The sequence below is a fragment of the Nesoenas mayeri genome (assembly GCF_963082525.1).
Source record: "Nesoenas mayeri genome assembly, chromosome: 13".
NCBI classification, from domain to species: domain Eukaryota; kingdom Metazoa; phylum Chordata; class Aves; order Columbiformes; family Columbidae; genus Nesoenas; species Nesoenas mayeri.
Window position 1 is genome coordinate 14,143,442 of NC_137550.1, and position 27,951 is coordinate 14,171,392.

The following is a 27,951-nucleotide window of genomic DNA, read 5'->3' on the forward strand; positions in this document are numbered from 1 at the left end:
TCAGTCTCAACATCTGGAGTACAAACTAGACCTCGTTTTGAGCGAGGAGATGGTTTAATACCAACACAGAGGGCGGTTGGGCTGGGAACTGGGCTGTACTGGTGGCACTGGACAGTGGGACTCGGGCCCGGCCTGTCAGTCCCACTGCTCGTGACAGGCGGACAGAAGGGTGACAGAACAGCTCTTGTGTGCCTGTGCCTCTCCCAAAGCAAACATTCCAGTGCGCCACTATTATTCCCAGATAAAGAGGCACATTGATGCAAACAGCTAGTAATCGCTAAATGAGGAATAAATAAAGTAAGAATCATTTCTGCCTGAATGAGCCTCATTTGTTTGTTTTCTTTTCCTCTGGATTTTTATCTTTCAAATGCCGCACTGATCGTGAGTAGAACTGGTACAGAACCAAAGCGGTGCCAAAACTATTTCCTTTCTATTTCTTTTCATTGGACCAACCCTACACCTCTTTGACCAGCTGGAACTTCTGCCTCAACCTGATTTCAATTTCTTTCAATACAGACAGAAGCTGACAGCAAATAGATCCGCACTGATGGGCATCATCCTTGTATACGTGCACCTGTGCCTGAGGACGTGTGTGTGATAATCCTTTTGGCTTTGTACTCTTAATCCATATATGGGGACAGCTTTTTGGGCAGTAAGTAATAGAGGCACAGAGCCCAGTAATTGGGCCTGTACTTGCTCAAGTTTGGGCATTATGCTGTATTGTATTTACTCGCACACTGAGTAGGGAGCACGTTCAGTTTGCGTGCTGTCATTAAGACAAAGGTTGCTTTGTGAGGCTCAGGAAAAAAAAATACAATTAAAGGATATATTTACAAGCAAATAAACGAGTTGAGTTCAGTCACTGCTACACAAGAGTTCTGCCAGCAAGGGTTCTGCATGAATCAGGAATAGAAAGAGCATCATTCCCAAGTGCAACTGTATGAGCAGAAAAACAGCCTGCTTATCAATAAACAGGATTGCGGGTGCTTAAATTCTTCCACTATAAACCATACAACAGCAATGTAATTCCTCCAAATAACACATTCACCTTCCACGAGTAGGAGTGTAGCTTTTGCTATGCTTCAGAGTCAAGCAAGTTTAATGTGGCATAAGAAAAAGTGCCCTTAAGGATTTAAGATGCGTATCAGAAATCCAGTAGAGCTTTTTAAATAAATAAAAGCCTTCAGAAGAGAAATAGTAATTGATAAACTGCAATATGTTCAGTTTAGTGTTGCTCTTCCTCGCATGAATCCTGCAGAGAGGCTCTTGGTTCCCACACTAATGGCGATTCCTCTGTCCCACGTTATCTCCAGAAAGCACCTCACAAGACCAGCAATCAGAATTGAGATGAGCGCTAGCGAGTTAATTATTCTGCCCTCAGTGTCAGCAAGAAGCAGTAAGAAAAGTTACCTCTCTGTGCCTGTCCCGGTCCCTGGACTTCTCTCGCACCCAATCTATAGTGTTAAAATCTTCATAAGTCCCCACACCAGGAAGAGGTTCCTCCAGGAAATCCATTATTGTGCTTGTGCCGTTCATCCCTCCTCCATTATACGAGGAAAATCCTGGGGGGAGAAAAATGGAGCGTTTCTTAGTTTTCCTCCTTTTTAGGAAAAAACACATTGCCAAAACACTAATTTAGAGATTTCAGTGGAAGCAAACTGCTAATGAGCTGTTTGTTGAGCTAAATACACCGAGCAAGCCTCCCAGGGATGACCTGGGCAGCTCCAGCGGTTCATGTAGAGACTGGGTCAATCGCGGAAAGGACTGTTCAGGAACCAAAGTAAATTAACACTAGGTGTTCATTCTTCCCTTGCCATGATGATATTTTGCTATTTGAGGAAAGCAGAGGGGAGAGGAGAAGGTGAAGGAACATTTGAGACCCCCAGCAGAAGAAATGGAGTCGCAGGTGGATCTAGTGAAGATGAGCAGGAGGACAGGAGATGGGGGAAGCGGAGCATCCGACCCCCATCACTGCTGAGGGGCCAAGAGAGCCTGAGCAGAGGGAAGTGGTACCAAATGGGGGCTTGGGGAGACATGAAACTGGAGCTTGGAGCCACCCTTTGGGTGAAACAAACTCAGCCAAACCACTGGCCTTCTGTCCAACCTGCTCCATCCCATGGAAAATGATCATAGAATCATGAGATATCAGGTTGGAAGGGACCTCAGGGATCACCTGCTCCAAGCTTTCTTGGCAAAGCAGCCTAGACAGGATGGCCCAGCACCCTGTCCAGCTGAATCTTAAAAGTGTCCAATGTTGGGGAATCCACCACTTCCCTTGGGAGGTTATTGCCTGGTGAGATCGCACCCGCAATACTGTGTCCAGTTGTGGCCCCTCAGTTCCAGCAGGACAGGGAACTGCTGGAGAGAGTCCAGCGCAGCCACCAAGATGCTGAAGGGAGTGGAGCATCTCCCGTGTGAGGAAAGGCTGAGGGAGCTGGGGCTCTGGAGCTGGACAAGAGGACACTGAGGGGTGACTCATTCATGGGGATCAATATGGAAAGGGGGAGTGTCAGGAGGATGGAGTCAGGCTCTTCTGGGTGACAACCAGTGACAGGACAAGGGGCAATGGGTGCAAACTGGAACACAGGAGGTTCCACTTAAATTTGAGAAGAAACTTCTTCCTGGTGAGGGTGGCAGAGCCTGGCCCAGGCTGCCCAGGGGGGTTGTGGAGTCTCCTTCTGTGCAGACATTCCAACCCGCCTGGACACCTTCCTGTGTAACCTCATCTGGGTGTTCCTGCTCCATGGGGGGATTGCACTGGATGAGCTTTCCAGGTCCCACCCCTGACACTCTGGGATTATTCCAATGGCTGATTGTTCTCATAATGAAAAATTTCCCTTGTGTCCAATTAGAATTTCCCTGGAGTAACCTGTACACATTACCCCATATCTTTTCCTTGTGACTCCTCGTACAAAGGGAATTTCCATTTTCCCTGTAGCCACCCTTTAAATACTGGACCATGGTGACGAGTTCTCCCCTACACCTTCTTTTCTCCAGGCTGAACAAGCCCAGTTGTTTCAGCCTTTCCACATCTTGTGGTTTCCTAGTCCTTGCATCATCTTTGTGGCCCTTCTCCTGCCTGTCCACATCTTTTTTGTATAGCAGGGACCAAAACTGAAGACAATCATCCCAGGTGCGACCTGACAGGGGCTGAGTAGAGCGGGATAATGACTGCTTGCTCAATGCGGATGTATATTCCCCAAATTTTGGTCACAAGACAGTCTCTTCACGTTTAGGAGCACAGGCCAAGGCTGTGGGGCAGGGTAAGACAAAGACCTAGAGAAAACTATTCATGTACAGTGTGATGAGGGGTGGCCAGGTCCATCTAAAGATAATGTACAAGCCATGCTCCCACGTGAAGGCTCTGAAGTCTCATTCCCCCCAGCTCCACCATCCTCTGGCAAGAAAATAAAATGGTTAATGGAATGATTTGGCTTGGAAGGGGCCTTTAAAGATCATTTAGCCCTATGCCCCTAGTCCTGGATTCCAGTGTAAAAAGATGGGTCAGATAGATGGATTCATGTTGTCTCCACATCCCCAAGCATTTGGTTTACAGGCAGCTCCCAGCCAGGCTGATGTTCAGTCCTTGCCTTGGACCCGAGTGCATCCTACTTGCCCTGAGAAATGCATTTAAGTGTTTTCCAGTTGGAAAACATCCATTAATCTATCCCCGCTTTTGTTTGCTCCTAGAACAAAATATTGAGCATCTCTGATCACAAAAGAACCTTTTAAACCCCCACTAATGCAACACTTGTTCCTTTAAAAACAGGTTTCTTAAAGCCACTTGCAAGCAGTTTGAAGGAGGTGTTGAAACACATTGAGGGGAAAAACAAACCAAAGGTCTTTTAAACCTTATCCAAAGAAATCGAGCAGTTTTCTTGACAGACTAATTGACACGAACCAGTTATTCTGTGCAATTCAGCCCAAGTTTCATTCCTTTGCTTGTGCAAGCACTAGGGCCCCTGCTCCAAGTCAACACCAACAGAATCCGCAGTAATTACACAGTTTTCTTTCTACGCCACCAAATGCTCAAAGGGCAAAAACTGCCTGGGTTACTTCAAGAAACACCATTAAATTTCAGCAGAGGTGAAAGGTGTCCTGCAGTCTATTACCTACTATGCAAAAGTATCATCAGAAAATATAAGTAGCACTGCCTTACACGGGGAATACTAGTTCTGAACCTCCCTTAAGAAGACTTTCATGCTTCTCTCACTGCGATGCCTGATACCCACCAAGCTCCACGGTCGTCTTTGGCAGGCTCACTCAACACTATTTGACTTTGATGGCCCTACAAGAAGCCAGCAGCGACCTCCCAGCCTATCTGCTGTGCACAGCCTCGCTGCTTAAGAAGTGAAGGACAGAAGGACACAAGGGATCACCCCTCTTTTTGCACCTCCAGCCTGCTCCTACCTTCTACACCCAGGAGGACGGCACACCAGTGAGACGCAGCCCTCGCGCTCCGCATGTGGACAGCACAGAGAACGGAGCTGCAAAGCAGCAGGGAGTCGCCTGGATGAACCCCTTAAAATCCCAGCTCAGAAGAGCTTTTAAAACAGTCTCGTACAACATACATTGTTGGTCGGAAAAGGAGAAGAGCAAGGTGCTGCCAGGCAGCTAATGTGTGTGTTGAGCAATCTCAGGGTGTCGTTGCCAGCAGCAAAACAAAGGGAAACAAAGTACAAAAATAATTCTAGAAGGCGGCAAGAGACTGAAGTCCTCGGTAGCCTATTTCTTACGCGAGCTGGGAACCCAGCCTTAAATAACCACAAATCACCCACTTGGCAATGTATCCTGTGTGCTCTGCAGAGCACGCGTGAGTTCACGCGCCCCTGGTAACACACACGAGGAGAACACGCACCGTGCACGTTCCTCCTCCAGCAATGCACTGCTGCTGAGAGCTCCCACGGGCGGACACGTGGGGACACGAGTAGGGGAAAGGAGGAGAGGGAAGGCAAGAAGGAGAGGGAGGGAAAGAAGTTAGGTTAATGTTAGTTAACCTTTTTTTGTCCCACATGAAGCAAGGAACCTTTTGAAATTGGGTTGTTTTGTGGCAGTTTTCACTTATGCTACATGACTCATCTTGTTTTCCTGCGGCTTTCTCTGTTAAGAGGCAGCTGTGCCAATCTGGGAAATGGGCTTGAGAAGACATCATAGGTCTCTCTTCTCCTCTGCTGCTCTTAGGTGATGGGGGTCGAGAGCAATTGTTTGAATTCCTTATTTCTCTCCATCTGGAGACATCTTTACCCTGGTGGTATCTAAAACCCAAATAAGCTAAAGGAAATACTAAATATTATCCTTTTGTAGGGGATTTTTAATACTCCTCTTCCCCACTGCCTTTCAATTTTGACTGGATTTTTGGTTTTGTTCCTTTTGAGAACAAGCCCGACTTGTGCTGCACAGAGAATGGGGCACGTTTGCCGAGGGCCTTGAGGAATTTAACCAACATATTTGCACTTACGAGGCCAGCAGCAACGTTTTTCAGAGGCTTCCCCACTCAAATATCCTCACTGAAAGTGCCAAGTGCTGTTCTACAAATCTGACGGACCAAAACCTTCTTGAACAAATTATCCTCACAGCAGACAACCAGGTTCAACTGAGACACTCGCAACTCCTGCTTACCTATATAAAGCCATCTGGATGAGCACTGCCCCACAGCCTATCAAGGCAACAAACCCCCTCTGAAGCAGAAAAAACCCCACAGAGCCCGACGGGGCTGGACAGAGTCAGAAAAGTCCCAAAAGAGCTTGAAAGGGCTCAAAAGAGCCCCACAGAGCCAGACAGATCCAGACAAAGCCTATGACAGCCCGACAAGGCCCAACAGGGCCTGAGAGATCCCGACAGAGCCTGATAAGGCTTGACAGAGCCCAACAGATCCCGATAGAGTTTGACAAGGCCCGACAGTGCCTGACAGACCAGGACAAGGCCTGACAGTGTCCGACAAAGCCCCAGAAGGCCCAACAGTGTTTGACAGGATCCGACAGAGTCCGAAAGAGCTGACAGGGCCCTACAGAGCCTTATACATTCTGACAGAGCCCAACAGAGACTGACAATGCCCAAAAGGGCCTGACGGAGCCCAACACATCCTGACAGAGTTTGACAGGGCCCAACAGAAGCTGACAAGACCCAACAGTGCCCAACAGAGCATTTGATATAGGGGACGAGGCATCAGCCCAGTCAACCGCAGCTCAAACAAGGCTCATCTGCAGTCCAGAGCTGCGGGTTTTCACAATAAATACGATGGATGTGGAGATCGTGGCTGCAGCAGGACAACCGAACCGGGGGGGGAGTCAGGTTTTGATCCAGCACATGGGTTTGATGGTGGCACTGGGTTGCGAGTGTGTCACAGTGGGCTTTCAGCAGCCTCGCTGCTCTTCTGGGCAAGCTGAAATATAAACTTAGGGGTGGTTTATAGTATTAAGGAAAGCCAGCAGCCACCCAGGCATTCATTTTCATTGTCTGTTCAGTTTTATTTTGGCACACCTACTTTAATCTGTCCTAAAGATAAAAGGTTGTCCTTAAAAAAAGAAAAAAAATACTAATAAAGCAGTGTTAAACTTCGTTAACTGAGACTACTTTGAGAAGCATTTTCTGCAAGAAGATGAGATCAGAGTCATTCCTTGCTCACTCTTCTGGAATAACTGCCCAGCCCAGCGACTTTGAGCTGGGAGAGAATTCCCACGACAGTCGAGAGAATCACAGAATCCCAGAGTGCCAGGGGTTGAAGGGCCCTGGAAAGCTCAGCCAGTGCAATCCCCCCATGGAGCAGGAACACCCAGATGAGGTTACACAGGAAGGTGTCCAGGCGGGTTGGAATGTCTGCACAGAAGGAGACTCCACAACCCCCCTGGGCAGCCTGGGCCAGGCTCTGCCACCCTCACCAGGAAGAAGTTTCTTCTCAAATTTAAGTGGAACCTCCTGTGTTCCAGTTTGCACCCATTGCCCCTTGTCCTGTCACTGGTTGTCACCCAGAAGAGCCTGGCTCCATCCTCCTGACACTCCCCCTTTCCATATTGATCCCCAGCAATGAGTCACCCCTCAGTGTCCTCTTGTCCAGCTCCAGAGCCCCAGCTCCCTCAGCCTTTCCTCACACGGGAGATGCTCCACTCCCTGCAGCATCTTGGTGGCTGCGCTGGACTCTCTCCAGCAGTTCCCTGTCCTGCTGGAACTGAGGGGCCACAACTGGACACAACATTCCAGGTGTGGTCTCCCCAGGGCAGAGCAGAGGGGCAGGAGAACCTCTCTGACCTACTGACCACCCCCTTCTAACCCACCCCAGGTACCACTGGCTTCCTGGCCACAAGGGCCCAGTGCTGGCTCATGGTTATCTTGCTGCCACAAAGCAACACAGACAAGACCCTTAGGGCACATATCACAGCACAGCCCTGCCGGTCATCGCACCCAGCACTGAACGTCCACCCGGGACCAGCATGTGTGATCCAACCCATGCCACGACCGGCAGCCCCGCGGGGCATCTCGCTGTCCACAAAGCCAAGTGCAGGAGGGACTGTCTGACCTGCACGCTCAGGACCAGCCAAGTACAGTTTGGGGATGGATCCTGCTCTCCAGATGCTGATCCCATTCAGCCCAGCCTGATGTGCCTAAAAAATCAGAACCTCAAAGTCTCTAGACATTCAAGGCAGTTTCGCAGCCAAGTAAGCAGATAAGCTATCCATTCAACAAGGTAACGAGTAAATGTCCTTATATTTTTTCCAGGAGTAATACTGAACTATAAAATGGCTGACAGCCATAAATATTTATCAAGATCATATTCCTGCCTCAGCTTATTGCAAATGAAGGATGCTAGGATACCCAGGTAGGAATAAAGGAAGAAATGAGCTCAGTAGCACCTTTCAAAACACAATCAAGATGATTATACAGGTCTGCCGATTTCCTAAGGTACAGATCCCTAAATCACTATTTAATGCCTAGAAACAGCAAGTCAAATGTTAAGAGAAGTACAGTTCATTTTTTAAACACAGATTTGTTTGCGTTTTGATCACCTCCCTAAGACGGGTTAATGCTCCACTTTAGAGGGACTACCTGGCTTAAAAAAAAAAAAGCAGAGCTTGTTAAAGTTACAGGCATGTGTCACACAGAGCCACAGGGCTTTGTTAATTGTCCTGCCTGCACAGCGAGACGCCAGCAGCACCTGGGAACGCTCTGCCTCTGCACTGCTCCCCTTGCTCTGGCAAATCTGGAGGAAGAAGGGGTTTTGCAGACAAAAGGGAGACCAGCAGTAAACAAGCAACCATTACACAGCAGAAATCACACCGACCACCCCGCCTGCAACCCCTGCCCACCGCACCGCCCCATCGCCCCAGCGGGAACGGGCAGTTTGCTGCTCCGCAGCCTCCACAACGCAGCCCCATGCGTTCCCCTGGGCTCCTGTCCCCTCTTCCTCCCTGGCAGGGCTCTCCTCACCCTCGCTCAGCCGCGGGAGCACCTTCGGGAGCCCATCGGTCCCATGGCCGGTGGACACCGGGCGCTCCGCTCGCAGTGGCACTTGCTGCAGGCTCTTCCTCCAGGCTCAAGCAGCGGCACTGGGCCCTCCCCACACGCCCGGTGCAGCGTCACCGTCACATGAGCCGGCCCTTGCACCTCGCTGGAAGGGGCAGGATCTGAGCGGCACAGGGAGAGGTTCACGCTTGCGGGCAGGCGAGGGCAGAGGACACTGGCGACATCCAGGGATCAGGGCTCCCGATGCACCCAGAAGGGAGGCTGCACCCCCAAGCTGCGAGCGGAGCTGCTTGAGCAGCACTCAGGATGTTTTATCCAGCAGAATAAGGACTAAAATCTGCGCATTTGCTGAGCTGCACAGACGCGGTGCTGCAGAGAGCCGGAGCTGCCTGCGCAGGGCCTTTAAGATGGAGAGCAGCTTGTTGCTAAGGCTGTTTGCTACGAGTCAGGCAGGTTGCAGCTGTGCACTCACACCTCTTCTCCTTCACCCCAACAGTCCAACCCCAAAGATCTGGCAAACCCGGCATTCAAGCCCCTCACCCTCAGGCTGGCTGTGGGGGGACACCCCAGACACCCAGTTACCCACAGCAGATTGATGCTCCCAGCACATCAGCCTGGGACAGACCCTGCTCTGCACCCGCACTTTTTCAATGATCTGGACAAACCAAACTTCAGCGCAGGAAAACACACATTAACCAATGGAGTTCCCTGACACTGGTGGGTCATAGAATGATGGAATCATTTTGGTTGGAAGAGAGACCCTCAAAATCATCGAGTCCAACCATAATCTAATGCCAGCACCAAACCATATCCTTAAGAACCTCGTACCTGTGTCTGTTCAACCCCTTCGGGGATGGTGATTCCAGCACTGCCCTGGGCAGCCTGTTCCAATGCCCCACAGCCCTTTGGGGAAGAAATTGTTCCCCAGATCCAACCTCAACCTCCCCTGGCGCAACTTGAAGCCGTTTCCTCTCATCCTGGCGCTTGTTCCTGGGAGCAGAGCCCGACCCCCCTGGCTCCAAGCTCCTTTCAGGCAGTTCAGAGATCAGAAGGTCTCCCCTCAGCTCCTGTTCTCCAGCTGAACCCCCCAGGTCCCTCAGCCACTCCATCACACTTGTGCTCCAGCCCTTCACCAGCTCCATTCCCTTCTCTCCACTCGCTTCAGCACCTCAAGGCCTTTCTTGGCGTGAGGGGCCCAAAACTGCCCCCAGGATTTGAGATACAGCCTCACCAGTGCTGGGGAACAGGGTCACTTACAGATAGGCTGAAAAAACCTCTTCTTCTCCCACCTGGCTGACATCTTGCTTGCTGAAGAGCTGCTTCCAGCGCTCTCTGCTCACTGTCTCTCCAGGAAGCTGGCAGGCACTGAACTTTTCTTCTGCCGTCTCTGCAGATGCAATATTCCACTCCGCTCTCCCCAGCCCCGCCGGGAGCACTCTTTATCTTGCCATTCAACGTACCTATGAGCTCGAAGGGGCTGGTGATTAAGTTTGTCTGGCTCCAATTTGTTAGCGATAGCTTGTCATTTCAACATTGTGTGGCAAGCCTGAAACTCTACACCCTAGCAAACACTGACTTTGCTTTCACCTGATATGCTGCTCTGACAACCCCGGGCTCCAGTCTGGAGGTCAAGGAGGAAGGCAGTGAAGACTAAAGCCAGAGGAGATATCTCCCAGACCAGGGATCATCTCAGAGCTTGGCTGAGATCTAATGGGTGGGTCAATTAGTCTAACCTGCCAGAGATGCAACAGTTGAGTGAAAAACCTGGCTAGCACAACAAAGAAAGGTATTTAATCCTTCCAAGAGCAGCAGCCAGCTGATCATCCCCAATATAGCTACACCATCCACCTTCCATCGCATAGAGCCTGTCTGGAAAGCATAAAGTGGATAAAACCAAAAATCCATATGAAACTAAGCTTCGCTAACCCAGTCGCATTTTGGAGTTCTGTTTGTTGCTATTGCAATTCTCAATTCTTGCCCTCAGAGCTCAAAAAGACAAAAAACCTTCTTAAATCCTACAGCAAAAAGGAGCCATTCCAGCCACTGAAACATTTTTAAGCTTTCCTCTAAAAGAAGTGGGGAACACGGTCCTGTCTTTGCTCCCTATGATTTAAAGCACATCCAGAGACCACCACGATACCCACGCATGACACCTTGTTCTTCCCAAGCCCAGCATCTGCATCCACGACGAGCAGAGAAAGGGCTGCTAAAGAAAAGCACAAAATAAGCCAGCATTGCTGCCTAACTTAGACACCCAGCCAGGACTGCTATAAACTACTCAGAGGACACCATTTGTATTTTAATAGTTTTGGAAAGGGATATTAAGGAACTAGAAACCAGTACAACTTACAAACCACTTGACAGAAGCAACCCCTCATCTAGGAGATAATACTCAGTGAGGCAGCTGTTCCAACAGCTTGTGCTAAAGGAATCAGGCCTTGTAAATATTGTATTTCTTAAATTAAAAAAAGGACTGCAGATATAATCTAACTGACCATGTACCTGGGTATTCATTAAGCTTTGGACAAAATTTTCTTTAGAAGGTCTGAGGCAAATTAGGCTCTTGGAAAGTAGGAGGAAAAGTTTTCTCACCGAGAAGCAATTGGCAGAAAACACAGGATGTTAAAAGGCAGAAATTTCTGTGTTTTCGAAACAGGAGGAAGGCAACACTGGAATCCCATTGATCTCTGCTTGCACTGGACTACCTGCTGTATTTGTAAGTGGTCTGGAAAAGTGGTGGCTACACTTATTGTAACTTGTGCTGGGTAATCAGCATCTCTTTTCTGGCTTGGAAGGGCTACAGCTGGATTACAGGAGAGCGGGAGAAACCCAGTGCCAGCACAGCAGACGATACGGGGAGGGGAAGAGACAACTGCAAACAATGTCCTGCTCCAAGTCAGCATGTCTGACTTCAAAATTCAAGCGTCTGCGGGCAACACTCTGCAAGTCATTGCTCAACACTTGAGAACAGATGATAAGGAAAAGGCTTTTCTTTAAATCCCTTAGACTAAGAAACACGAAAGATTTACAGCTGCACAAATGCACCTTGAACGTCCTGTGTAGTTGTGGTCACCTCCACTGTGGCACAGAAACGAGGTGATGCCAGTGAGATGAAACAACTCCTGGGAAGCGCGGCTGTATCGTTAAAAAGGCAGCGCCACCCCATCCACCCTCTGAGATCAAAATCTGTGCTTTGACAACCATGTTGAAAAAGCACTGTTAAGATGCACTTGCTGCCTGGTGTAACACCATTACCTTACTACCGAGACTACGAGAAAAACTAGAAAAGTATCAAAGTATTAAAACACTAAGTTTGATTCCCAAGCACAACTTAACAACATGGGAAGGAAAAAAAATTACCACGGAAAGTTTTATCTGTTGCCTTTTATTGACAAAATGCAAAGTCCAAACCAGAGAAGATAAAAAAGAATGTGATGCTCATAGTAAGTTTTCAATAACACAAACAGCACAGTCCTTTTTAAATTGTTTTGACTGAAAGAAGCATGAAGTGCTTGGAATATCGACATTTTGGCTTAAGCTCTTAAAGAGCTCCAGCCTTTGGGAAGCAGGTGCATTCATGCACATACCAGTTAGGATCAAAGTTTCATGGTCACTCTAGATCCTCCTTGAAGATACTTTCCAACAGCAGGATCCTGTGGCTCCAGCCAGCAGGGGAGGCTGGTGGGTCCCATCGGTGACCTGACATGGTACAAAAGTCCTGTCACTCGCTAGCCAAGGGCTAATACAGAAAGCACGAAGGAGTGCTGGCTGTCAAATGGACTCCAGATTTACAAGTCTACCAAGCAGCAGGTGACCTTTCCTCCCCCTGTCAACAAGACAAGACCCATAAGTTCCAGCTGTGGCTGTTTTTTCAATGGGAGATGCCAGCACTATTGCAGGAAAGTTCACATCTGGAATATTGTGTCCAGCTGTGGCCCCTCAGTTCCAGCAGGACAGGGAACTGCTGGAGAGAGTCCAGCGCAGCCACCAAGATGCTGAAGGGAGTGGAGCATCTCCCATGTGAGGAAAGGCTGAGGGAGCTGGGGCTCTGGAGCTGGACAAGAGGACACTGAGGGGGGACTCATTCCTGGGGATCAAGATGGAAAGGGGGAGTGTCAGGAGGATGGAGCCAGGCTCTTCTGGTGACAACCAGTGACAGGACAAGGGGCAATGGGTGCAAACTGGAACACAGGAGGTTCCACTGAAAGAGGAGAAGAAACTTGTTGGGGGTGAGGGTGGCAGAGCCTGTCCCAGGCTGCCCAGGGAGGTTGTGGAGTCTCCTTCTGTGCAGACATTCCAACCCGCCTGGACACCTTCCTGTGTAACCTCATCTGCGTGTTCCTGCTCCATGGAGGGATTGCACTGGATGAGCTTTCCAGGTCCCGTCCCATCCCTGACATTCTGGGATTCTGTGACAGTCTTGGAGAAGGCGGCAAGGGAGGGCTGGGTTCTGGTTCCAAAGGCATCACTAACTCACCCCCATCAGACAACACACCAGGCAGCAAGAGCAGCAGGTCCCAGCCAGAGATTTGCAGCAAACCCCACCACAGGAGAACCTCGGTTCTCACCTCCCCAGCTCCAGCCAAGCCTCTGCCACCACATCCTCAGCCAGGCACTGAAACATCTGCCAGCAAACCTTTCCTGAAGTCAATGGGGGAAATTTGGAGATGGAACTGAAACTGGTATTTGAGCAAGCAACTCCTCCTCCTTTTACTCTTCCTCTTTTACTTCGGTGTCAATCTCCCCATGGACTTCAGCATCCTGCCACAGAGGGAGCCCCTTTCAGGGCACCCGCTCCTCTCTGCCAGCGGGCTTAGGGCACCCCTGAAGAGCTGCCATGTGTGCCAGCAGGGCAGACCCCTGCTTCTTTCACAGAAGTAACCATAGGCCTTCAAACACCCTAAGTGGAGACGGGTAAACGTGTTTAACCAAGGAGAAGAATAACTGAGCGCTGCTTCATGTCAGCAGCAAAACTAAACTCAGCTCAACACACCCACCGCTGCTTCTGCCCTCCCTAGAATAATAATTTCCTTACAAGAAGTCAAAGAATTCAGCTCATTCTCTCTAAATATTAAACATGAGCACACGTTTAACTTCAGACAGCTGATACCGCAGTGCCTACAGAAAAAGCAGCTCTCACCAGCAGGAAAGGCAGCATGAATTTACAATTCAATGACCAACATGCATAACGTGATTATTTCCATAAACCTAATTCTGCACGTACTAGTAACTAATAGATCTTCAGAAGTAAATTTGGTCACAAGGCATTATTTCAAGTGGATTCCCAGAGGTGCCCAGTTCTACCAGTCACTTGCACAGCGGGCGGGCTGGAGCGAGCACACCGCCCAGTGCCCACGCTGCAACATCCCAACGTACCCGATGCCTCCTTTAACCCAAGACACAACACCCTCGGGATATAAGCCCAACACCCTCGGGATATAAGCCTTGCACGTGTCCCCTTTGTGCATGGAGAGAGGGTTTTTTAACCACAAACCAATGCTTATCACTCGGAGTTAATGCAACCACTACAAAACCACAGTGATCCTTCCTCCGCTTGAGCCTGAAAGGGGCGAGAGGGACCAGGCCAAGCAGAAAACAATCACGTGCTCCTCAGAGCATCTCCGCCAGCAGAAGAGCTGGTAGTTTCAGCTTCTAACAGGTGACATTTGAGGAAGTTTGTCTTCATTTGCACTACCCTGAGACAGAGACCACATGGTTGAGAAGCAAAACAGAAGGATTTCTTTTTAATTTTTGCCCTACATTAAATTTTGGGGGAAAGAAGAGGACAAGAAGGTTTATGGGAAATCATTGAGACTTGCAGTCTGCTGTCCAAAATCAAGTCTTTTTGCTTTTAAACTAACCTACGATAATTCACAGAAGACAAAAAGCAGGCAGATCTTGCTTGTCTAGTGCCAAAGCCCAGCAAAACCATGCAGATTCACCTTTTCCCCATTAATTTGACAACCTCAGGCTCAGAGCAGAGGAAGAAGCCACAGATCTCCTGGATAGCAGATGGGTGGCAGGGGAAGCCCAGTGTCTCAGGCTGTGTGCAAGCTCAGCACCAAAGCCCTCTGTGCCATTACATGTCAAGATCCCTTAAAGACAACCTTTCAAATTACAGAGAGGGAAGAAGGGGAGGGGAGAATCTATACTCGCATCCCAAACCCCCAGGAACTGGTCTGCACAGTGATCCCTGTCCATCCCACTCACCACACCTCCCTCACGGCACACCCAGCTCTGCCTTCCAGCAGCTGTTTCTGAAAACTCCAGAAAGGACTATCCAGAAGCCCCAAAAGCAAAATAGTGAGAGTGGATATGTAACCACGCAGACGGCTAAGAAAGCAGCTTGCCTCTCTGAAAGGTTACTGGGAGCACAAAGCCCAAGATGACATCAAGCTGGGAGAAGAGGCTGACACTGGAAGCTGTGCTGCCATCGAGAGACCTGGACAGGCTGGAGAGCTGGGCAGGGAGAAATTTAATGAAATCTAACAAGGGAAAGTGTAGAGTCTTGAATCTGGGCAGGAACAACCCCAGGTTCCAGTTTAAGTTGGGGAATGACCTATTAGAGAGCAGCGTAGGGGAAAGGGACCTGGGGGTCCTGGGGACAGCAGGATGACCATGAGCCAGCACTGGGCCCTTGTGGCCAGGAAGCCAGTGGTACCTGGGGTGGGTTAGAAGGGGGTGGTCAGTAGGTCAGAGAGGTTCTCCTGCCCCTCTGCTCTGCCCTGGGGAGACCACACCTGGAATGTTGTGTCCAGTTGTGGCCCCTCAGTTCCAGCAGGACAGGGAACTGCTGGAGAGAGTCCAGCGCAGCCACCAAGATGCTGAAGGGAGTGAAGCATCTCCCGTGTGAGGAAAGGCTGAGGGAGCTGGGGCTCTGGAGCTGGACAAGAGGACACTGAGGGGTGACCCATTCCTGGGGATCAATATGGAAAGGGGAAGTGTCAGGAGGATGGAGCCAGGCTCTTCTGGTGACAACCAGTGACAGGACAAGGGGCAATGGGTGCAAACTGGAACACAGGAGGTTCCACTGAAAGATGAGAAGAAACTTGTTGGGGGTGAGGGTGGCAGAGCCTGGCCCAGGCTGCCCAGGGAGGTTGTGGGGTCTCCTTCTGTGCAGACATTCCAACCCGCCTGGACACCTTCCTGTGTAACCTCATCTGGGTGTTCCTGCTCCATGGGGAGATTGAACTGGATGAGCTTTCCAGGTCCCTTCAACCCCTGACACTCTGGGATTCTGTGATGGGGCAGCTCAGCTGCTGGAGACAGACAAGTGGTGCCTCCCCCCCAGCAGCCACTCTCACTCTTCTTGCAATTGCCACTGACTACAAGGAGATTTTCTGCTTTGCACGTAACAGGCCTCTCGCACCAGCCTCCATTACAAGGCAATGCTGGGAGACAAACGTGGCACGTTTTCAGCTGTTCTGCAAAAGTCTATTCAGGGATGTGATGCCGTGTCAAATCCTGCAAACTATTCACATTGGTATCATGAAACACAAGACCCGTCCTAGGCAGAGGCTAGTGGGATCCGTACAGAAAATATAAACATGAAATCCTGCCGAAAGCCACTATGAAAAGCAGAAAGCGGATGCATGGGTATTACCTCCCATCTCCCTATCGAGTGGTGGGTCATCGTCTGCCACAGAGAAGTCCAGAGATGCTCCTGCTATTTCCAGCATATCTTCATCACTGGTGCTGCTCTGGAAACTCCCCCGTCGATAGCCTTTCTGATCCATGGCCAGAGCTTCCAAACCTGGGGGCAAAGGGAACAGTTTTTAGAGCACAATCATGAAGACTCATCTTCTAAGCTTTGTCCAGAAGACCTAGAGGCCATGCCGCTCTTCCCACATGAAGAAGAAATGCAGCGATATCACCTCAAGTTTTGGCTAGAACAGGACAAAACTGGATGTTTGCAATTCCAAGAAAGGCTCTTGCACTAGATTTCATATTGCCACATGCCAGAAACAAACATCAAGTGCCAGTGTGGCATCTGAACTCAACTGGAAAGACAAACAAACGGCAGAAATAGGGTGCTCCAGTTCTTTAAAGAAAACAGGTTTAGTGAACATTGCATGGCCAAGCCAAGCTGCATGGAGGAAAATCCTTCCATAATAAGGGTCGTACACGCATATCCTCTCAGCCCAGCGACAGCCAGAAAAGGGCTCAAACTGGATTTTGAATAACCATGAAACAGGCTTAATGAAGCTTATGAGACCAACAAATTGCAATCGGCCACCCCAAAAAAATTGAAACAACCCTCGTCTCAGCTGCCTGTATCTCAGGGGCCCTGTCCCGTGTCACCCACTGCCACGGCTTGTGCTCCATCTCTCACCCAAGAGCAGCCCCAATGCTTTAGATAATGTTTTCCTTTATAGAAAACCAATTCTATTTCTAAGTTCTTAGTCTAAAAAGCATCTCAAGACATCTCCTTTTCCTCCTTTACGTTTCCCACAATGACTGTGAAATCATTTCCATCTGCTGATCACTACCAGACAGAGCAAGGAGAAATCCACTCTAACAGTAGGTAAAAAATGACTCGGGTCAGTACCATGTTAGACAAGGCAAGTGACATCTGCTGATGTGTTTCTAAAATAATCTCCACTGTGCTCTCAACAGGTTTGCAATGACTTTGTTTTTTACCATTTCACCACCCGCAGGTTCATTGTATTTATTGATAGACAACTGTGCAAAGCCCGTCACGGAGGAAGGATCCTCAGAGCTGCGATGCTCTCCAGATGCACCAAGCTCACCTACCTCCTCTGAGATGTGGGCAAACTGTCAAAACAATGATTCTTAACCCCCCGCACGCAAGGCTGCAAAAGGCAATCTGGAAACGTGCTATTAAACTTCATAAATAACCTTAAATAAGTACCCTTGAGTGCTGCCAGCTCGAGGAGCGGCCAGTGCCAGGACACAAGACCCATGGGCTCTCCTCCTGTTCTCTCAAATGGCAGCAAAACTACAAAAGCACAAGCTGTGAAAACATAATAGTAAGCTAAATTGGAAAACAAACAGGTCTCAGCCTCAAAAATAGCTCTTGCAACCTGCAAGTGGGAATCTTTTCATCTTAACGAGAAGATAGGCCATGTTAGCTTTTCTCTTGCAAACATACATATTTTTCAAGAGAATTATAGAGGAACTAAATATGCAGCTCAGCCTTATTTCAGGAAGGGAAAATGCCCTCTGCAGAAAGCACTTCCTATTGCAAAAAAATGCCAGCACATCATAAAAAAGTCTTGGCACTGGACGAAGCGACGAATTGGACTCTTCGCTGAGCCTTATTCTGGGAGACGTGATACTACTTCACTTTGAAGCTCTGTTTACTCATTAAACTGGTGCAGAGCACACCAGCAAAGAGAGGGCACACCAGCAAAGAGAGAGCGGGCACACCAGCAAAGAGAGAGAGGGCACACCAGCAAAGAGAGAGCGGGCACACCAGCAAAGAGCACTGGCCGAGGGGAACTGGGTGTTCAGGAAGGAACACGGGCTGCGGTCCCTCCGGCAGCGAGCACGGAGAACCAACAGCAGGGGAAACTAAGGGATTCAAAGTTATTATTATCCAGCTAACGATAAAGATAATTAAACATCATTAAAGTGCCGCGGTGCACCTTTGGTGAGCTGCTTCCAGGGAGCACAGCAGACACCAGCTCCCAGCCCAGGAGGCAGGAATGGTGGAGAACTAAGGAAACCCTGCGCTCGTGTGTCGCAGGGCTTGTCTGCAGCACAACACAGTGTTACAGGTATTTTCCAATAAGGTTCTGTGTGTGTGTGTATCTATATGGGAGGGGAGGTTTAAAATATATCTGTATGTGCATATTTGCTTTGCACAAAAGGCATAAGCAGCCCTGCCAGAGGCTGAGTGCCTCAGCAGAGAGAAGGCACAACACCATCAGCATGGGCGGCTGGGAGCCCCCGTTTGAAAACTGGGGTAATGGCACCTCCTGCTTCCTCTAATCCATCCCCTAGTTTGTCCTCATTTACACCTTAAAAAACCAAAACCAAGCCAACAAGCACAGCACCCTGCAGCCACAGCAGAGCCTGGTAATACCCAATGCTACAAAGCACAAAAAGGACACAGAAGATGATAAATTGATGCTTGCTTCTCTCCCAGTCGCTAAAGCAGTCCCTGCAGACACAGGTTTAAGACACTTTTTCTTACAAGAACGCTCCCTCTATGGGCAAGCACTGCCTTTCACCACAATCCTTCATCAGGAAACAGCTGCTTCTGTCCTACCAGGTATGGGCTCTCTGGGATGCAGCAGCCGTACGTACCAAAGGGCTCGTGGTGCAGCCAGCGTGTGTGTGCGCGAAAATCCATCATCCCCCAGCTGCTCCCGTTCGCCTGCTCCGCCGTCCTGCTTTCGCACATCGCAGTCAAGCAAAGGGAAGCAAACAAAGCAAAGCCCGATGGGGTCGGCCCCACGCCGCCTGGAAGTGACTCAGATGACACAAGCAGGAAGCTGGAGCACCCCGCGGCCACCTCGCCGAGCCACCGCTGCCATCCAGCCTCAGGCCTGCGGGCACTTCTCTGTCCACACCAGACATCACGGGCTCTTCTCTCCATTCCATGCTTTGACATCCCCGGCCTCATCCCCAGTAAACCTGCTCCCCCAGCCTCACCTGCAGCCAGAGGAGCAGGACCAGCTGTGGCACCAGCACCACCACATTTGCCATCACCAAATCCAGCAACACAAGGGGCTTGGAGCTGCCCCTCCAGCACACAGGTCCAACAATTCCCCAGTCAGAGTGTGGTAGAAGTTCCCACAGCGTTTTTTCCACCCTGACAGATGGGAGGTTTGGCTGCGGCTCTGCTGACACCACAAGCCGTCACACCAGAGCACAGCTTAAAAAGGAGCCGGGAGTAATTCCAACCAGGCGCCTTCACAAGTTGTTGCTGTGGTGGAAGGATTGAGCTTGCCAGCCCGTGGCTATTTATTTCATGTGAAAAATCAAAGCCCAGATCACAAGACTGGTGAGGGGCTGGAGCACGAGTCTTATGAGAAGCAGCTGAGGGACCTGGGGGGTTCAGCTGGAGAACAGGAGCTGAGGGGAGACCTTCTGATCTCTGAACTGCCTGAAAGGAGCTTGGAGCCAGAGGGAGTCGGGTTCTACTCCCCAGGAACAAGCAAAACAAAACAACACAATGAAAATAAACTGGACAAGGAATAGCTGGAGGGAGTCCAGTGGTGGGCTATGAAGATTATGAGGGGCCTAGAGCATCTTTCTTATGAGGAAAGACTGAGAGAGTTGGGTCTGTTCAGCCTGGAGAAGGCTGAGAGGGGATCTCATCAATGCTTATAAATGTCTTAAGGGTGGGTGTCAAGAGGATGGACCAGACTCCTGTCAGTGGTGCCCAATGATAGGACAAGGGGCAATGGGCACAGACTGAAACACAGGAGGTTCCATCTGCAGATGAGGAGAAACTTCACCTTAAAAAGTGCCAGAGCCTGGCCCAGGCTGCCCAGGGAGGTTGTGGAGTCTCCTTCTGTGCAGACATTCCAACCCGCCTGGACACCTTCCTGTGTAACCTCATCTGGGTGTTCCTGCTCCATGGGGGGATTGCACTGGATGAGCTTTCCAGGTCCCTTCCAGCCCCTGACATTCTGGGATCATCCATTCCCCTCCACAGCAGATGACGGGTCCCTCCTGGGGCTTCCAAGGGGGATCCAGGGTTCCCCCAGCCCAGCACAGGACCAGGAAACTGAAGTTGTTCCCATGGGGCTGGAGCCGGTGGCACAAATCACCCCACAGCTCCAGGCAACATCTTGGCTGTAGCGGCTGCTTGAGCAAAGGCAAACAAACATGGGGTGAACTGCTGGCACCAGGCAAGGGCTGGACGGCCATGCTGGTCTGGAACAATAGGTGGTTGTAGAGAAACTGGGAAATCCACCAACACAAGCTGAACACAGAGACTTGAATTGTTTTAGGGCTTGTTTGGGGCTCTTTTGTTCTTTAACACGTACTCACATGGACTCCAGGAGCTGATATTCCATGCACAGGCCTGACCTCCTTCCAGCAGGGTAACACACGCTGCCACGTTTCGCCAGGTAACACCAGAAAGCAGCGTACAAACCTGCGATGTTTCAGTTTTTCTGGCACTGGGGTCAGTACAGCACGTTATCGGATCCTCTGCCATCCCGGATGCTTCTGTACTGACACTACACACGATGGCCTTAAGTCCCCATTAGTGTCACCTCTTCTGGAATAATTCATCATTCCCCGCAGCTTATGACACTAAGTCCAGTACAGTGCAAAACTCAAGCAGAGGCAAACATGGGGCACAGCTGATTTCATCCTCAGCTCATGAGAAACTACACTCAGCTTCTGAATAAAACCTTGTTTCTAGGGTTGTTGTTAATCAAATCGCATATACTTGCCAGAAGAACACATCTCCAGAAGAAAGAGGTAGCACCTTGCTACCCCATCATCTACACTAATTTGCAACTAGTTTTCCCAGACAGTACCTAGAAGGTCTATCCTTTGGTAAAGGCCTTGTACGACATCCTAACCTGGTATATGTCATCATATGCATAAACACTGTGCATGTTGCTCCTAATCCCTGGGTACGTGCACATTTAAATCAAACAGGAATGTGCTTTTCAAGTGCTTTCGGTTCCCTGTCCTGCTGGAACTGAGGGGCCACAACTGGACACAAGATTCCAGGTGTGGTCTCTAGATGCAGCCAAAGGCCCTGCCGGCCCCGATCAAGACCAGCGTCGGTCCTCCCAAAACCAAAAGAAAGGTTGTTTAGCGCACATTCAGGACAACTGTCACTAGTACTACCAGTAAATCCCAATCCGTTATTAGAAACATATTTTCCTAAATTATTTCCTCTGCATCAATTGGCTTCTCCAGGGAAGCTCATTCTCCCTCCCTCTTCCCAGACATGCTCCAGTTCTTTGTGATATTAATCACCTTGCATATAGTTTTAAGGAAATGTATCAAAGCACGCCAAGTAACATTTAACAGACAGCAAACAAGACTGTTGACAACATTACTGGATTTACCACTGGCAAATCAGGTGCTGTTTCGACTGGGGGAAAATTCACATTAAAAACTTCTTACGGCGACATGAAACAGTGACATGAAAGCTCTTGCAGAGAGAGGAGTCACCCGTAAGCATCTGCGCACACACCGGGGAAGTGAATGCACCACCACTGGGCACTCACCTGTACGCAGTATTTATGTTTCCTACAAATTCAGCGGGGAAGCAGGCTTCTAAGCAGTGACTGGCGAGGCACTGTTTGCTCCCCAAACCACACAGATGCTTTCTTACCTTCAGGGCCTTCCCTGTCATTTGAAGGGGAATTCAAATGGGAATTCAGAAGCAGAAGCAGCCCTACAACTGCTTGCAGGCTGAAAGCAGGTTATGTTTCCAACAGATAGCATCTTTTCAGTATGCTACACCACCTTCTAAAAGCCAAACAGCAGTTCTTCCTGATAATTACTGATATGCAACCACAGCTCTCAAACCACCCCTCAAGCAGTAAACTCCCATTTAAATGTTTTTGTTGAAACTGCTGGTTTTTTGGTTGACATTGCCATTGTTTTCTACAGTTAACTATACCTATGAGCTGGGTCCACATGCTTTATTGAAAGCAAACAGCTGCACTGGATGCAGGGCAGGACAGAGGAGCTGGTACACCAGTGTGCTGGAGATGCTGAGCAAAGCTGCAAACACCCAAGGATGAGCAGCCAAACCGACCCCAACGCCCCTCTGTACAGAAGGTTTGATTTTTTTCCCAGTTCCACCACAACACACATCTGTAACATGCCAAGTTTAGAGAGACAGACTACACCTTGGATTTCCCAATACCCACTCCCATTTCCAAAGCTATGTGCTGCTTATCCCTCCTCCCAGGATAAACATCTCTGCTTCCAGTGCATGCAGACCTGCCCAGCGCAAGTCAATGGGGTTCAGAAGAGGATCTGACAATATCCACACTCAATATCCATGTTACCAACCACCACTTTGATTTGCATCCCTCTTGCGACACTGATCGTGGGCCCTAGACAGCTCTCAGGTCCAGGCTCACCCAACAGGTTTGGGTTCAAAGAATCCCAGAGTGTCAGGGGTTGGAAGGGACCTGGAAAGCTCATCCAGTGCAATCCCCTCCATGGAGCAGGAACACCCAGATGAGGTTACACAGGAAGGTGTCCAGGCGAGCTGGAATGTCTGCACAGAAGGAGACTCCACAACCTCCCTGGGCAGCCTGGGCCAGGCTCTGCCACCCTCACCCCCAACAAGTTTCTTCTCATGTTTAAGTGGAACCTCCTGTGTTCCAGTTTGCACCCATTGTCCCTTGTCCTGTCACTGGTTGTCACCAGAAGAGCCTGGCTCCATCCTCCTGACACTCCCCCTTTCCATATTGATCCCCAGGAATGAGTCCCCCCTCAGTGTCCTCTTGTCCAGCTCCAGAGCCCCAGCTCCCTCAGCCTTTCCTCACACGGGAGATGCTCCACTCCCTTCAGCATCTTGGTGGCTGCGCTGGACTCTCTCCAGCAGTTCCCTGTCCTGCTGGAACTGAGGGGCCACAACTGGACACAAGATTCCAGGTGTGGTCTCCCCAGGGCAGAGTAGAGGGGCAGGAGAACCTCTCTGACCTACTGACCACCCCCTTCTAATCCATCCCAGGTACCATTGGCCTTCCTGGCCACAAGGGCCCAGTGCTGGCTCATGATCATCCTGCTGTCCCCAGGTCCCTTTCCCCTACGCTGCTCTAAAATAGGTCATTCCTCAACTTACACTGGTTGTTCCTGCCCAGATTCAAGACTCTACACTTTCCCTTGTTAGATTTCATTAAATTTCTCCCCGCCCAGCTCTCCAGCCTGTCCAGGTCTCTGATGGCAGCACAGCTTCCAGTGTCACCACTCCTCCCAGCCTGGTGTCATCCTCTTGTACTATATTACCCCTATTGTAGCTTTGCTCCGGTGTTGCTCAATGTTGAGACCAAAGCAGCCTGACCAGCATGTTTACTGGGATCGTGGACATTTCAGTGCTTCTCTTCAGAAGTCCTTGCTTTTTTTAAGGTGCTTCATCATACAGAAATGCAGTAAATGCCAAGACGCAAATCACACCGCCTTGTTTTTGCTGGGTTGGTTGTTTTCCTCTTCAACTTTTTGTAATTTGCATTTTAACTTTCAGGTTTTTTTATAGTTAAAAATCACTGAAAGAACATTTTAATAGTTTAATACCAATGATTTTTACCAATTTCATTCCAATTATTATTTTTATATGTATTATAAAAGTCAGGCTATTATGTCCAGTTGTGGCCCCTCAGTTCCAGCAGGACAGGGAACTACTGGAGAGAGTCCAGCGCAGCCACCAAGATGCTGAAGGGAGTGGAGCATCTCCCGTGTGAGGAAAGGCTGAGGGAGCTGGGGCTCTGGAGCTGGACAAGAGGACACTGAGGGGGGACTCATTCCTGGGGATCAATATGGAAAGGGGGAGTGTCAGGAGGATGGAGCCAGGCTCTTCTGGTGACAACCAGCGACAGGACAAGGGGCAATGGGTGCAAACTGGAACACAGGAGGTTCCACTTAAATTTGAGAAGAAACTTGTTGGGGGTGAGGGTGGCAGAGCCTGGCCCAGGCTGCCCAGGGAGGTTGTGGAGTCTCCTTCTCTGCAGACATTCCAACCCGCCTGGACACCTTCCTGTGTAACCTCATCTGGGTGTTCCTACTCCATGGGGGGATTGCACTGGATGAGCTTTCCAGGTCCCTTCCAACCCCTGACATTCTGGGATTCTGTGAAACATCATCAGCAACACTGCAACAACCCCTGAAACATCAGTTAGGGTGCTCTCACAGCACTTCAGAGTGTCCAAGCACTGGCATCAAACCAAAAGCATCACAGAAAACAACATCTGCAGCGTGACAGCGACGGGTACGCAGCACCGTGCAAGTCCAAACCACCCGGCTTTGCAGCTTCTCCTCTTCAGCAGATGTGGACGAGCGCAAGGTGACCTTGCCTGCTCTGTCTTATGCCATCTGCTCTGCCTTGGGATACTATACAAGCAACATCGAGGGGACGGGTGGGCTTCCACGGGCAAGGGACTCATTCAGAGAAGGATCTTCCCCAGGCAGACTTCCTTCGGAAACAACTGCACGAGGCCGTGCTGCGTAATCAAGAGTGAGTTGTTATTCCAGAGGGAATAATTAAACACATGATGCAAATGCACATCAACATTCAACCTCACGCTGTCAAATCCTGCACGTGGGCACTCAGACCTGAATGCAATCTCCCAAACAAACCCGCTGGATGAGTCCAAGACCAGATGACAGCAACGCCAGCCCCTGCAAGCATATTTCATAGCACATCACAAATGACCTGGGATGTCCTATGGATGAACTATATGAGTATGCTCAAAGTGAGGGATTTTGGGGGACAGGTTTGCCTTTCTTCACTAGTGACCAGATCCAGCTGGTGACACGTTCCACACCAGGGATGGAAGAAGAAAATGAAGATCCATGGCAGAGGGAAAGAAAGAATACGGGTGTTGGGGGAGGAGGAGGTCGGCCAAGGTGGACACAGAGCAAAGGGGCAGAAGTGGGTGAGACCTGAGAGCCCACAGGGCTACAGCAGCACCTTAGTCTGATGGTCTGGATGCCACCACAACACAGCCAGCCTTGAAAATGCTGTTCCCAGGCTAAAAAAGAACATTTGTGTATATCGCCCTGCACTTAAAATCCCCATATCAACTCTAGACAGCGGCACATCCTGGGTGCTGCGGGAGATCTCCAGGCATCTCAGCAGCAGAAAACGCGCCCTGAGCACGAGGCCACCACCCCACATCAGAGCCACTGTCCCTCTGCACCGTCCGCATCCCTGGTTTTTGAAACCTGCTGCTGATAACTCGTGTGACAGTCACGGCCAACAACTTAAGAGCTCGTTCCATGATTCCTCCCACTAAACCAGCTGATCGTGAAGAGCAGCTCTTCATCCGGACAGCAAACCACTCCGCATTGTAATTACAGGCTGCAAGGGGATAATTGCACAACCAGTTTTTTGCCTTGCCGACACATCTAGAGTTGAACGAATAACGTATCGTTAACAGATATTTCCCTGAAATAGCCACATTCCTTACTCAATTAGGAGCTTCATGGCTTACAAACCAAACAAAAAAAGCACCAAGAAAAAACCTCACACAGATCAAATGCAAATCAGACAAAGTAGTGCTGGAGAAGAACTGAAGGAAAGTATTTAGATAAAACTGAAATCTTGCCTCACAGTGTTACCCAGTCCTGAAACGCAATTGGGTTGCCAAGAGCACAGGGCAGCAGCAGCACAGCTGTACAGCGAAGGGCACGAGAGACAAGTACATCTGTGCGCACAACTTCCCAATGACCCCCAACAAAACTCTGTGGGAGGAAAGAGCAACGGGCTTCGGTGCTTTAGGGCCCATGGTGATTTTCTAAATTCTGCAGCTTTCTGGTAGCTGAAGATAATGATACGTGAGTCTGCAAAGAGACCAAAGGAAATTTGCTACTACGTTTTCAAGCATATCGGAGGGTTAGAAGGTGCAGGGACAACATGACTCCATTAAAAACGAACAAACAAATCACACCAGACTTTTGGTTGGGTGCTGCTCCCAAACCATTTCAGCTTCTGGAGTTACTGAAGAACTGTTAGTGACAACGCCACAAAATCTTGGGCAAACCAAAACCAAATCCAAACCTCAGAAGATATTTCGGTGAAAACAAGTTTGAGGTCATATACTACACACGTGCACCCATCACCATGCAGAGGGTGGGAGGTCATTTCAGAAAGCAGCAGCTCAGCAAAGCTCCAGCTCAGGATGGCAACAAGCTGATTTGGTCGTTGCATCCCAAAGAATTAAAAACAGCTTGCGAAAATAAACCCGTTCTCAAGTTCTTCCGGGAGCAAGAGCAGTCGGAGGCGCAGCGGCGTCTGCCAGCCACACGTCCCCACTGCCCCCCAGGTGCCAGCACTTGCAGTCCCACCCCACAGCCAACCTCCCCCACAGCCACCCAGAGCAGAACCACTAACACCTGGAAAATCCCGAGATGTGCCTTTCACAAACACCTGCTTCGCACAAGCGTAGAAAGCTAAATTGTTCCTTTCGTTCTGCCCACAAGTTTCGAGCTTAACAAAGGCTTTAGGACTTGGACCAATGAAAGCTCACAGCAACCAGAAGCCAGTAACACATGTTGTATTAAAGGATTTCCAAACTCCAGTTGACCTATTTCTCACCCCACCTGTGCCTGGCGGCTCCTTCGGATGGGAATTTTCCTTGAGCACCCAAACAAACACAGAGGGACAGCAGCTCCAACCACATGCACTCCAGCAGGTGCAGACAGAATGGAAAGCGAGTGGCGTGTCCCCCGCAGCCCATCCTCTCGCACACACTGCCCAAGCCCGGTGCTCTGTTCTCGGCACCGGCCTTCACCCGCAGGAAAGGTTAATCATGATTACAAGAAGATCATTTACCCATCCAACAAGCAGCAGCAGTACCTTCTCCCAAGGCTCAGCTGCTCCTGCCTTCACTTCGATGCTTCTGGGAGCTGCTGGAAGAGAAAGAGTCACTTGCTCATGGAGGAAAACAGAGCCAGGACACACACACAGCCTCTCCCAGTGCGAAATGTGGGGGTATCAGCCCCGTAACTCGGAGCCAGTGGGACTAAAGACACTTCAGGCACTGGACTTATGTCGAGTTTCATGGAGAACATCCCTGTCCAACACAAGGATCTGAGAATTCTCCCATTTCGTGATCTTCTTCAACCTTCTACACCAGCTTTTGCTAAAGCTCCTGCTTCCCACCTCCAGCTGCAACACTGGCCCAACTAGGATGAGGGAAGAGCAAATTAATTTTAGTGGGCACAAGCATCAAGGCTCTATGGGAAAAGGAGGCAGGATGGCAAGACAGAGGTGTCACCAGGTTTAGGAATCCATGTTTAGATTGTGACTGTGGTTTGCAGGCTGCTTCTTTTTTTAAACCTGGAATATGTGACAACGCAAGTGCCAATTTTCATTTCCAGGAGCAGCTTTTCAAATGTTCACATTTAGGAGACTGGGAGAGAAGACAGCTTCCCCAGGGTTTACAAAATCCCAACAGAAGCTCCTCACAAGCTGGCAAGACTCAAATTCCTTGGGGGAAGAAGGCCGGTGCGGGAGCAGCAGCCAGTCTGACCCACAGGATGCCCAGAGGCCGCTGCGGGAGCCGACCTGGCCCATGTCCAGCTGCCCACGGTACCGCTCAGGCCGAGCTCCGGTTCCCCAGCGCGGCGGGAGCTCAGACCCAGGGCGGTTCGGGGCCTTCCCACCCACAGCCCACACCGCCCCACAGCGCTCGGCTGCACGGGTCCCCCACTCCCGCACACACCGCTCGGCCTCACAACTGCCCCGGTGCCCCGGTCCCTACCTCGGCCGCTCCGGGCCCCGCTCCTTCAGGCCCGGGCCCCACAGCCCCCGCGGCACCTGCGCGACGGCGGCTCCACCGCGGTAGCGGCTCCACCGCGACGGGGCGGGGTCAC

At 50.1% G+C, this 27,951-nt stretch overlaps 1 protein-coding gene across 8 annotated transcripts in view; it reads right to left on the minus strand.

Moving 5' to 3' along the window:
- Positions 1–27,951, minus strand: part of LOC308045510 (H(+)/Cl(-) exchange transporter 5) — a 46,491-nt gene extending 18,540 nt beyond the window's left edge. For 2 of the 8 annotated variants that reach the window (XM_080352819.1, XM_080352818.1), the window contains exons 1-3: positions 18,730–18,788; positions 16,061–16,210; positions 1,411–1,562 (exon numbers count right to left, since the gene is read on the minus strand). In XM_080352819.1, coding sequence (XP_080208945.1) covers positions 1,411–1,562; positions 16,061–16,210; positions 18,730–18,778 — 351 coding nt within the window. In that variant the 5' untranslated portion in view covers positions 18,779–18,788. Of the gene's footprint in view, positions 1–1,410; positions 1,563–6,236; positions 6,262–16,060; positions 16,211–18,729; positions 18,789–26,676; positions 26,695–26,908; positions 26,986–27,839 lie in introns of those variants that run through there. The other 6 variants (XM_080352822.1, XM_080352820.1, XM_080352821.1 and 3 more) reach the window with 6 other exon arrangements.